At 41.4% G+C, this 11,442-nt stretch overlaps 2 protein-coding genes across 3 annotated transcripts in view; both read right to left on the bottom strand.

Moving 5' to 3' along the window:
• Positions 1-1,697: 1,697 nt before the first annotated feature.
• LOC130125417 (mitoregulin-like) lies at positions 1,698-3,888 on the bottom strand. 2 transcript variants are annotated; one of them, XM_056294992.1, is made up of 2 exons: positions 3,672-3,888; positions 1,698-3,277 (listed from the first exon to the last, which is right to left on the bottom strand). In XM_056294992.1, exon 1 carries the CDS (start codon positions 3,853-3,855, stop codon positions 3,685-3,687), a length of 171 nt encoding a protein of 56 aa, XP_056150967.1. In that variant the 5' UTR covers positions 3,856-3,888; the 3' UTR covers positions 1,698-3,277; positions 3,672-3,684. The 2 variants fall into 2 exon arrangements, with proteins under 2 accessions (XP_056150967.1, XP_056150966.1); XM_056294991.1 differs by having other exon boundaries at positions 3,682-3,888.
• A 436-nt stretch (positions 3,889-4,324) lies between these two features.
• Positions 4,325-11,442, bottom strand: part of scml4 (Scm polycomb group protein like 4) — an 11,165-nt gene continuing 4,047 nt past the window's right edge. Inside the window, exons 3-6 of the mRNA XM_056295050.1 lie at positions 10,733-10,856; positions 7,898-8,110; positions 7,091-7,236; positions 4,325-6,060 (exon numbers count right to left, since the gene is read on the bottom strand). Coding sequence (XP_056151025.1) covers positions 5,935-6,060; positions 7,091-7,236; positions 7,898-8,110; positions 10,733-10,856 — 609 coding nt within the window. The 3' untranslated portion in view covers positions 4,325-5,934. The remainder of the gene's footprint in view (positions 6,061-7,090; positions 7,237-7,897; positions 8,111-10,732; positions 10,857-11,442) is intronic.

Raw genomic sequence — 11,442 nt, 5'->3', positions numbered from 1 at the left:
TGGTTAGGGCTGTATGGAAAGGTTTAGGGAACATTTCGTTTCCATTACATGCTTTAGTTGTCTATTAGTTCTGATGCCGTCATGTCTTTATGATGTACATGTGATTTGTGATATGATTTTTTTTTATTCAATTTGAGAGGTTTTGCTGAACGTGCATGCTCTTTGACCCACGCTTACAATAAAACACAAGCTTCCCATTGCAACCACAATATTTCCACTCGAGACTAAGGAGCAACGCTGGTGAAGTTGTAAATGGTTCAAAAAAGTGGAGGGGAAACCTTCCAGTAACAAGTCGATCTTTCCGGCCTTTTACTGCTGCATGACAGAACAACCACTGACATGTTTATTTCCAAGGTATTCTCGGTGGCCTTACTTAAAAATACTGAGACAGGGACTTCTTTTTTGAAAGATGAAGAAGTGCAATAAAGAAGAACTACAGTTATTCAGCTTTCGTTTCTGGCGTCTAGTTTTTTTTCAGTGCCCCGTACATCATCCACAGCCACCACCATCTCATTCCCTATCTATCAATCAGAAGCTTCTGGCTATCATTCAGACGTAGCGGTTAGGATGTGTAAGACTTTTTTTTCAAAAGCTTAAAGTGAAAGTAGACAACTTTTCAACCCCCCACCCAACCCCCATCGTTTCCAAGTGGTATTATTGTTTGCGCCGCCGTCGCAAAGACAACCGGATCGCTTTTCGTTTATTATCTATTTTATTTATTTATTACTTTATTGACCCTGTGGGGAAATTCTTCCTCTGCATTTAACCCACCCTATCTAGGAGCAAGCGGGCCGCTGCCGTGCAGCGCCTGGGGACCAACTCCAGTTCGTCTCGCCATGCCTCGGTCAGGGGCACAGACAGGAGTATTAACCCTAACATGCATGTCTTTTTGATGGCGGGGGAAACCGGAGCACCCGGAGAAAACCTACGCAGACACGGGGAGAACATGCAAACTCCACACAGAAAGGACCCGGGATAACGACCCCCCCCCCCCCCCCAAGGCCTGACAACCCCGGGGTTCGAACCTACGACCTTCTCTCTGTGAGGCGACACGGCGCTAACTACTGCACTACTGACCAAACAAGGAGCAACCCTAAGAATCCCAATATGAACTAGAAACCTCGATCTCGGTGCTATGATAAAGGCGGAGTAAAACATCCGGTAGTATAAATAAGTCGGCAGGTTATGTTACTTACTGATCCGGTAAAAATAATGCCAACTGCAAGTCGGTTTGGAACCCTCTCAAGTCCCGGAACTCTCTCCGTCGAGTGAATGTCCGCCCGAGGTTCAATCTTGTTTTATATCTAATTCTCCCTTCTTCGCTTTCTTTGCCTCCTCCGTCAACTGAATTCGTTTTCTTTTGCCGGATAGTTTCCACAGTTACTTTGGTTGTTCCACCGTCCGTTACGCTACTGGGTGGTTGACGCACTTCCTGTGCCGTAAATTGATTTGCGAAAAATCGTATCCGGTGGCAGACGGAGTGGCATCGTGAAAGCGAGGCTAATAGAGAACCAATGGTGTTATTATTCTATAGCCATTACACTGTGCAATCGACATTTACTTCATAATTATAAGTTAAAGCAAAAAAGTTTTCAAGGTGTATACTACCACTTTATGATTGATATTTTGGCACTGTGTATTCAAAAGCTTGTTGATTAATAATTTCTCCACCAAAGAACCGAAAAAGAACAATGAAGTTAAATGAAAATGATGTAGGTAGTTGTTTTTATTGTCATTGTGGAGTCACTATTGCTCTGAAGTGCAACAGCACCATCTATAGACAAAAAGTGTACATGTCCTGCGTTGACTCATATCAGCCCTCCTCAGTTCTCCTATGACCCTAGTATCACAATTAGATTGAAAAGGACTTGACACAACGCTTATCATAATGAGGAAAGGGAATGATCCCTTGAGCAAATATTTCACCCTCTTCTCAGTGTTCTCTCGTCATCAATCATTCTCTGATTCAATTATGTTGACAGGACGGACATGAATATCTTGGACACATTAGAGACTCACTGAGATCAAAAACACTTCTTGTACCTGTGCAACCTCTACAAAAATAATAGCCAAAGGCAGCCAAGCAAGAGACTAACGGCCTTCATTGAACTAAAGCTGTGGGTCGTTTTCCTCCATCCAGCAGATGATGCTATTGCTGAAATTGATATCAGTTATGTGCATGATTGTGTTTATCTCGCTCAATGGTAGCTGCTTATCTGGTTTAACAAATATATTTCATATCTATAGCAGGCTATTGTTTCAGTCCACTTAAATGCATGCTAATGCAAGACATCTGTCGTGGCAATTATTGAATTCCACGCTGACAGAAATGAGGAACGAGACAAAAATCTCTTAACAGTATTGTCACACGATTTTAACATAAGGTCATGAATAGACGCATCCAAGCCCAGGTGCCTGAATGCGCCCTAATCAATACAGTACAGTCTCTCTTATAGGTCTGTTCTTCCCCTCCTTATCTCATGTCTTCCAGCTCTCATCCACCAAGGCCATTTCTCTATTTAGTGTGTACAGACTTGCTACACTCAGTGAGTCACCCATACAGTCAACAATTAACAATAGGCACTTATTTGTGCACCTGGAGAAGACACTTTATAAGCCTACCTTTGTTCTACTACACATGGACTTCAAGCATCCATCTAAGCAATGTAAGGTCATGGTGAAAGGTTAAAAGTAAGCAAACATCAAATATGAATTGCCCTCACAGCATCCATATTGGTGTTAACTGGTGCGAGGTCCAATAGATATTTTGTGCAATTGTTGAGAAATAAGTTGAATGACTGTAGTGATCGCTATAAAAAGGGGCACCACATTTTTTAGGAAGAAAAGTGTGACAAAGAGTTGAAAGATACATTAGCTACAACTCAACATGTGAGCCTTAGGGCCATCACCACGCAGATGAAGGTGGTTTGAAAATACTTATCAGATGACATCCATCAAATCCTTGTAGAACATTAAAAATAAATAATTTATTTGAACAAAAATGGAAGTAAAAGAACCGTCATCTTCATGTTTTTTTTCCTTGACTGATAAATGCTAAGAAGAAAAGTCACTCTTTCCCAGTTCAACTTCAACCTCAGGCAGGATTTTTTTTTTTGTTGTCTTTTTTGTTTTGTTTTCATAAACAATAGTCTGGAAAAAGACCCAGTCTTGTAGTGATGGAGAAATCCAAAATGACTGATGATGCACATTCAGGATTTGGCACCTGCACAAATTTACAGAAGCATCTGCATTCACCAAAAGCCTGGATTCCATGAACCTGAAACAACAAAAACAACTGATCATATACTAATCAACGATAATAAACAAACAGTATGCAATAATCAGTCGATTAATAAACAGTATTCTGCATAAAATCATAATAGGAAGCCACTACTACGAGTGTAATGTCTGGTTTATGCTTCATGGCGTTTTGATTATAAGTTAGGGCCACGTTTTCAGATTTTCAAGTTTTTGTACTTCCGTTTTGGTTATGAATTGGCCAAAAATTGTGTTATGCAACTGGGCCTAGGGTCTGAGTGTTTAACAATAACGAACAGACGTACTACAAAATGGGTCCCTTTAAGACAAACTACATTTGTCCCGAATCAAGAACCTCTGCCATGCACAGCAGCTACTCGAACTCTAGGCAACAGGCCTAACGTACAACCAACCTGACGTTACCATTCAAGCCAAGTCCAATTTCTTCTGAGTTTCGGACAGTTTATCTTGCAGCCTCTTCTTTCTCCAGTCCAGAAATTTTCGCCTCATCCGGTTGGCTTGCCATCCGGCGAGGAAGCCTGTTGCAAATGAAATCGCAATCGCAACTTGTAGCGTTCTCTCTGAGACGTCTGCCATCTTCACCTCTGTTTGACAGAGGCGCACGTTTGGTTTGAACCTGCATGTCAATTACTTACAGGAAGTAAGTTACTTGTGTTAACGCGATAACTGTGTCAGTCTCGCAGACCTTCACAATAAAGGTCCCGTTGAAACGACCCAACCCTCCCATGCAGAAGATCCGAGTTCAGCAAACAACCAAGTTTATTTTCAAAGCTTTCCGGGAAGTAGAACTTTATAAAAGCATTAAATAAAGAGACAAGGAATGTATCAGCCTTAATAGCTTGGGCTTATTTGACACGAAGCGCAGGAAATTTTAGGGCGAGTGTGACGACATCTGTCAGATATATTTGACCCCCCCCCCCGAGTTTGACCATAGAGGTCCAGCAAATATACTTCTTTACTCGTCCAGCAAGCCGGTGGAGACGGTGTTACGGACTGAGGAAATCAGTTTGTCAATCATACAGCCAATTTTCACGTAGGGCTCAAAACTATCAGGAAATACACCATTGTTAGATACACAAAAATATTTACATAAATCTGTGGTAAAGAGGCACCATCAAATCTTTAAAACATACAATACAAAGATATAGCTGATTAAAGATCGACGTAACATAAAAGATAGCAAACATACCATTAACAAAATACCCAGTTTTACCTTTAAATTATATAGATATATTAAGTTTATCATAGGTTTTACATCATGTGATTACAGCAGCTTTCAGTGGTAAAATAATTATGTGGCGGCTGTGTAACGTCTAATCAACAGATACAGCAACCACATTCAGTTACTACATGACCAAGCTATGGGTCATTTTAATGCAGACTTTGTTCCACTAACAGATAGACTAATACAGGCAGAGTGCTACTTTTTTGTTTAATAAAACAAAAGATTGACATGCTTCTGATGCTTCAAGGCCCTCGGGTGTAAAAAAAAAAAGTTTAAGGTTAGCACTTGAGAGGACAGAAAAATGCAGCCTTACCTGAAGGTTACATGGAGAATGTAAGATGTTAACTGGCTGTGGGGGTCTCTATGAGCAATATGAGGGCTTTTTCATGTCATAAGAGTTTGCTACAAGCTCCTTTGACTGACAACATTTTGCATCCCGACTGAATCAATATGTGAACAAGTTCTTTACCAGAGAAGTCGAAAAGGGCATGTCCAATGAATCCTGTTCAATTAAAGCCATCAGTAATGACTGGCATTTGTTATTTTCTGCTAAACAGATAAAAATATAACACTCAGTGGTAGTCACACCCCGGTACCTCTCAGTTTTGATTACAATGCCTCCCTCCTCCCTTGCTCTCGAGTATGAGCACCATGTGATTATGTCCATATCTACTCTTATTCTATTCACAGTTAACTGACTGATGACGATGACCTGCTTGTAAATATCAGTTTAGATACCAGATATTAGATATGTGCGTGAGACATAACTGGGTCAAAACTATCATCAGGTTACTGTCCTTTGTCAGTAATAGGCAACAAATGTCATGTCTACATTAAACTCCTTAGGCACAGATAAATGCAGATAAGATTGCATCATTAGCTTAGCATGTTATGTAGAGGTAAAGCACCATAAATGCATGTTTCAAGGCCAGTCTATTCAGATTTTCAGAGCCATCCATATGTTATCCATGGTAAAACTGATAAAAACATAGACTGTCTGCTACCCATTTCGGTCCTTGCTGCAAGCAGAAGTTAACAGTCAGATTAATGGCCAAAATCCCTCTGCAGAAAAGCCATTCCACATCAAATTTTTAAAGAGCTGCCGTTTGTGTCTAGCTGAACTATTTACAATGTAATGCTATTAACCAACCCCAGTAAAAAAAAAAAAAAAGGAAATAGGAAATTAAGTACAATGGCTCCAGCCATAAATATAGTCTTGATAAATATGGCCGACCTTTTCCATGAGTCTGAAAATAAAATGTGGTGCAGAAGCAAGTAAGAGGCAGTCAAGTCTGTAATGTGGATCCCAAGAAGTTCATGGACTGTTGCATATGGTGGAAATCATTACTGAATCAAAACCATATCAGTTGGAGATAGTTGAAGTGAATTAGCACTCAAGTCACAACAGCGTTTGGCCCCCCTGAAGCAAATCACAACCAGTTCTGTTTGAGTCTGTCAATGTGATAGCAGAGTTTCAGCGCAGGTCCCAGCTTCAGTCCCAGATACTTCATCATCATCTCGCTTTTCAGCAGAAGCAGAGCATCCCCATCTATCTCCTGAAACACAATGTACAGCCACATGGATAACACCTATATTTCATACACCTAATGTGGTCAACATTATTTTTGTAAGGTAGTACTGGGACACGTTTGAAGTGCAATATATTAACACATCAGTATTCGTGACTGTATCATGAACATGTTGGGGGTTGGGGTTGTGGGGTCTGACCCTCTAATTAAGACTCGGACCCCCCCAAAAACATAAAAACAACAGGTTGGGGGTCAAAACATTTAGTTATCCTTCTTACCTGTAATTGTAAATATTACAATATATTTCCCATACTCATGCCTGGAAGAATCTTGTAATAAACATCTTGCCTCACTCCCATCATTGTAATGGCACATGTCCTCATTAAAGTCTATGGTTGTGTGCATCATGCAAGCCAATGGGGATGCTGTAAGTTAATGTAAGTAGCTAGCTACCTAGCTAGTTTAATACACTTTACTTTCTTAAATTCAGAGTTTCTGAATTAGATTGTGTCAATTATCAAGGGATGAATGCTAATGTTAGCTAGTTTCTAACTTTTGTCTTAAGTTATAGTTTAGCTAACTAACATTCGCTAGCTAAAGCTATAATTTCCTTAACTAACTTTAGCTAACCAACATTAGCTGCCCAGTGATGGTCTGCTGTTATTGAGTGTGTGGGTCTGACTTGCTGGCAGATTTGCTCACTTTGTTGTTGACCCCTGACTACAAAAGTTGTTGTGTTGTATGTGCCCCATGAGCTGGTGTAATGGATTTGGTTTATCATCATTTACAGACTGCATACATTAAACAAGCAAGATGCTGTAAGGATTGTAAAACTTCACTTCTCTGAAGCAGGCGCCTGTGCCTTATTGGGTTCCCTTTACGCCCTGAAGAAAAAGCTGACCCCCTCGATTGTCATTGTATAATTCGCACTCTGCTTAAACCTTTTGAATATGTTTCTTCCGTGGATTCTCTGAAAAAGATGTAAAAGCTAAAGCAAACGAGCACAAGCAATGTAAAAGCTAAAGCAATATCTGGACCAAAAGTATGCTGGACTCACATGCTTCCTGAAGGCTTCAACATGGGGTCCGAGTGCCTTAGGGTCAGCATCTTTGATGAACCACACCACTTCTTCCACACCCCATCTGGATGGGTCCTTACCTGAAGGATGCTTATACTCCCCAACCTCTGGCACTGGGCTATAAGCTAAGACCATAGGGGGACAAAGATGGGAAAGCTTTTATTACTGGGCTGCCGAGTTCTACAGGTTGTGTTATCTTTCTTGTAAGTATCCACACTGATGATGAATACAAATTAAAAAAGTAATTTTGTTCAAGGTCTCAGAGCATAAACATTTTGACAAGAAGCTTTGATAATTACCTTTCAACAATCTAATCTATGTGGAATATATGTCTCATCAACTTGGAAGAGAAAACGCAACATCAATAGATGATAAGCACCAGTGGCAACAAATGTTTCCTTTTCCCTTTTTTCCCCCTTTTGTCCCTTTTCCCCTCCAAGTTTTGACATGTCCTATTTCTCTTCCCCTGGGTCCCATCATTTGACAATCCCTTCAGTAGTTGGGTAGGTCAAAGATTTCAACATGTGTCTTCCAATATATGTGGAGGCAGCTGACTGCTTCTTTCCACATGCATGCTGCAGGTTTCTCTTGGGGAACATAATGCATGCAGAGGCCCACACTATTTTCCCCAGAGCCACCCATGGCTATACGGCCACCCTAACACCTGTATGATGAGGCAGAATACTACCGCTGCTCCCCACCCAGCAGATGATGCTCCCTGCAACATCCAGCTGAGTCATAGGCAACACAATAAATGCTTCATTTAACAAACACAGACATGCTCACCATTTCTGTTTCCTTCTTGGAAGCCTGCAGGACATGACGCTTGTCTGTATAGGCCTGTTGGGCTGGAGCAACTGCTGCTGCCACGGTAAGTGTAAGAGTGCTTGGGTTGGAACTGAGAGGTCATGACGCTGAAGGCCGAGTCACTTGGGTCAACCGCGTAGCGTTTGGAGTCCACCGGGTCACACAAGAAGTCGTCAGGCATTGATGTCTCTGCTAAAGGGGAACAACAGCAAGTGATGTAAAGACTCATCGAAAAAGCATTGCCTGGATTGCATTAATGTCTCATCACGCATGCAAACCCAGCATACGGGGTCTGCGTGGCTCTCATCAGCTTTTAAAGCAGACAACTGCTTTGTTTGGAAAGGTTAAAAAGAAAAATATCAATTTTTTCTAAATTTGGACAAAAAAACCCCCACATATTTGCAGACTTTAAGCCTACAATATGCGGCGGGTGACATCAAATGCCGAGTTTAAAGCAGCCTGCACAAAGAGTGCCTGTGTATTTATGAAGCCCAAAGTATCCTCAGCCTGCCGGTAACTCAGGGAATCTTATTGATGTGAAGCAGCTGGAAGGTAGCCATGACACCTATTGAATCTGCTCACCTTGCGCCAACCTTATTGTGCACGCCAATAATGCAGATGCGGCCTGGTTATGCAGGAGCTAGGCAGCTATATAGATTTACTTGATGACAGATTTAGCACACGGAAATACTGTTGCTGAGCTGAGAATTACCTCAACATATACGGTCACACAAAGGTCAAAGGTATTTCATTGTGTGCTGAAAAATCAATTAAGTGATAAGATCTGCGGGTGTGAGTGTATGACGTGTTATGTGACGGAGACACACACACACACACGCGCGTGCACACACTCGCATACATACATTCCACAGTTCCATTTTCATGCCCATAAGCTCCCAGTCAATTTTGCTTTGAAAATATCATGAAACAACATGAGTGCTCCCATAAGCATAAGAGGCTGTAAATCAATCATACTGGAAACACAGCAGCAAAACAAGCTTTTCGTGCATTGAATTCTTGTTAAGAATTATCCATCCTAATAATGCAAAAAAATATAACTTTTTATTTGATAAACAAATTATCTATAGATGCTATTTATATGTTGCAGGATCTGTTCACCGATCTTACCAGAGGAGGTTTGAGAGAATTTACTCTTTATGCTTTTTACAGCATCCTAAAACATGTTTAAAAAACATGCGGTCCGTTTGTGGAACATTTCAGTGTTCGTTTGTGTGTGTGTGTGTGTGTGTGTGTGTGTGTGTGTGTGTGTGTGTGTGTGTGTGTGTGTGTGTGTGTGTGTGTGTGTGTGTGTGTGTGTGTTGCGTGTTTGGCCCTGTCTATAGCATGACATCCAACATTTCCTTGGACCTCGCTACCTCACAACCCCATTTCCACCTCAAACATTAGTAAGACTGTGGGTTATTTGTTTGCAAATATTCAGAGGAGGACAGAAAGGGAAAAAGAAACAAAACCAGGAAAGAGTGAGAGAAAGAGAGTGAGGGAGTAGACAGAGGTATAAAATCATAGGAAATGAAAGCATTTTTCTGTATTGATAGAGGCTGCGAGTATTGAGAGGGAATAAAAATCACGATACGTGCTGCATGAAAAGCGATGGACTACTGAAAAGGAGGTGAGTGGCCCTCCTATCGGAGCATGCAAACGCCAAAGCAAACACATACACACCTACTATATAGTAAACATATGGGGTGGTGGTACTGTTCTTAATTCATCATTCACACAAACAAGAGAGGTTTTACATCTAAAAACATTTGCATTCTTTGGGGGCATCCTGGTAGCATAGCGGTCTATTCTGTTGCCTACAAACACGGGGATCGCCGGTTCGAATCCCCCATGTTACCTCCAGCTTGGTTGGGCGTCCCTACAGACACAATTGGCCCTGTCTGCGGGTGGGAAGCCGGATGTGGGTATGTGTCCTGGTCGCTGTACTAGTGCCTCCTCTGGTCGGTCGAGGCGCCTGTTCAGGAGGCGGGGGAACTGAGGGGAATAGCATGATCCTCCCACGTGCTACATCCCCCTGGTGAAACTCCTCACTGTCAGGTGAAAAGAAGCGGCTGACGACTCCACATGTATCAGAGGAGGCATGTGGTAGTCTGCAGCCCTCCCCAGATCGGCAGAGGGGGTGGAGCAGCGACTGGGACGGCTCGGAAGAGTGGGGTAATTGGCCAAGTACAATTGGGGAGAAAGGGGGGGGGGGGGATCGAAAAAACAAAAAAAAAACAATATTTGTACTCTCAGTCACTGGTGCACAGAACATCAATCAGCTCAGAAGAAAGAAAGAGTACATTTCACAGAACATGTTAACAGTATGGATGATCTGAAGTCGTTTGCAAAAGAGAACTCCAAGTATTCTCTGCTTGAAGAAAAACATAGTAAGGAAAAAGGGCTGAAGATGATGTGAAATAAGACACTAAGACAGGATGGAAAAGAGAGAAATCCCAAATCGCACCACTAACACACGTCCCTTTCCCTCCTGCTTTCAGATGTATGTGTATAGTATGAGTAGAAAACAAAAAAAAACAAAAACAAAATCAAAAAAACAAAACAAAAACCTTGTAATCACTGAGTTGCTCTGAGGCTCAGTTTTCTCAAGATCTAGAAGTCATTCTTGATCCTGTCTTTCTCCATCTCTCTGTGATGAGAGCTCATCTGAACTTATTTCACTGACGTCATTCACAGAGAGTTCATCTTAGTATTTCCTGCACATATGTGGTCCTGCCTGCATGTATGCATGTGTACGTATGTGTCTGTGTGTCTGTGTGTGTGTGTCATCCTCTGTGTGTGGAGTTGTGTCACCTGCGAGGGCCTGTGGTGTGGCAGAGTGGGGTACGATGGCAGTGTCCTGCGGGATGGAGTTCATCTCTGGAGTGCTGCTGGGAGGAGAGTTCATCAGAGGGGACATCACCATCCTGGGCTTCAGCTGTACACACACACACACACACACACACACACACACACACACACACACACACACACACACACACACAAGCAATAATAAGAAGATCAACAAATAAAATTATTGTATTTATCATTTGTAAAGCACTTTTAAAAAAATAAAATGCTAAATAATACTCGCTGTCATCACCTATGATAAGCTGCTCTATTTTACTCAGGCCTGCTTGGCAGAATAAATAAATAAATAAATGGCTTCATAAACTGTTTACAGTATACGGGTCAGTGACGTGCCCTGTGAATTTTTGTGTCCACAAGCAATAATATATGAATTATCATTGATCTGTGTTAATTTGACATGAATTCATGGAGGAAGGTTTGCTTTATAGAATTGGATAAGTGCTTATAACAAACAGTCATGTGCCAAGTGCCAAAATGTAATTCGGAAACACTTGTCCGCATCAAAAATCAAACTAGAAAAACTGTTATAAAATGTATAAAAGTATCACCAAAAAGCAAATAAACACCCCTGGCATAATTGAATAAATGTTATTTACAACATATAAAAATGGTCAAGGTATTTTGTTTCAAAATATGAAAAAAATTAAAGGAAG

Source organism: Lampris incognitus, chromosome 15 (genome assembly GCF_029633865.1).
Source record: "Lampris incognitus isolate fLamInc1 chromosome 15, fLamInc1.hap2, whole genome shotgun sequence".
Classification (NCBI taxonomy): Eukaryota; Metazoa; Chordata; class Actinopteri; order Lampriformes; family Lampridae; genus Lampris; species Lampris incognitus.
The sequence above is the reverse complement of the archived record's forward strand: the minus strand, read 5'-3'. Positions and strand labels throughout refer to the sequence as shown.

What these genes read in the sequence shown, in the direction of transcription:
- LOC130125417 (XM_056294992.1), bottom strand. Translation starts at nt 3,855, where the DNA reads ATGGCAGACGTCTCAGAGAGAACGCTACAAGTTGCGATTGCGATTTCA.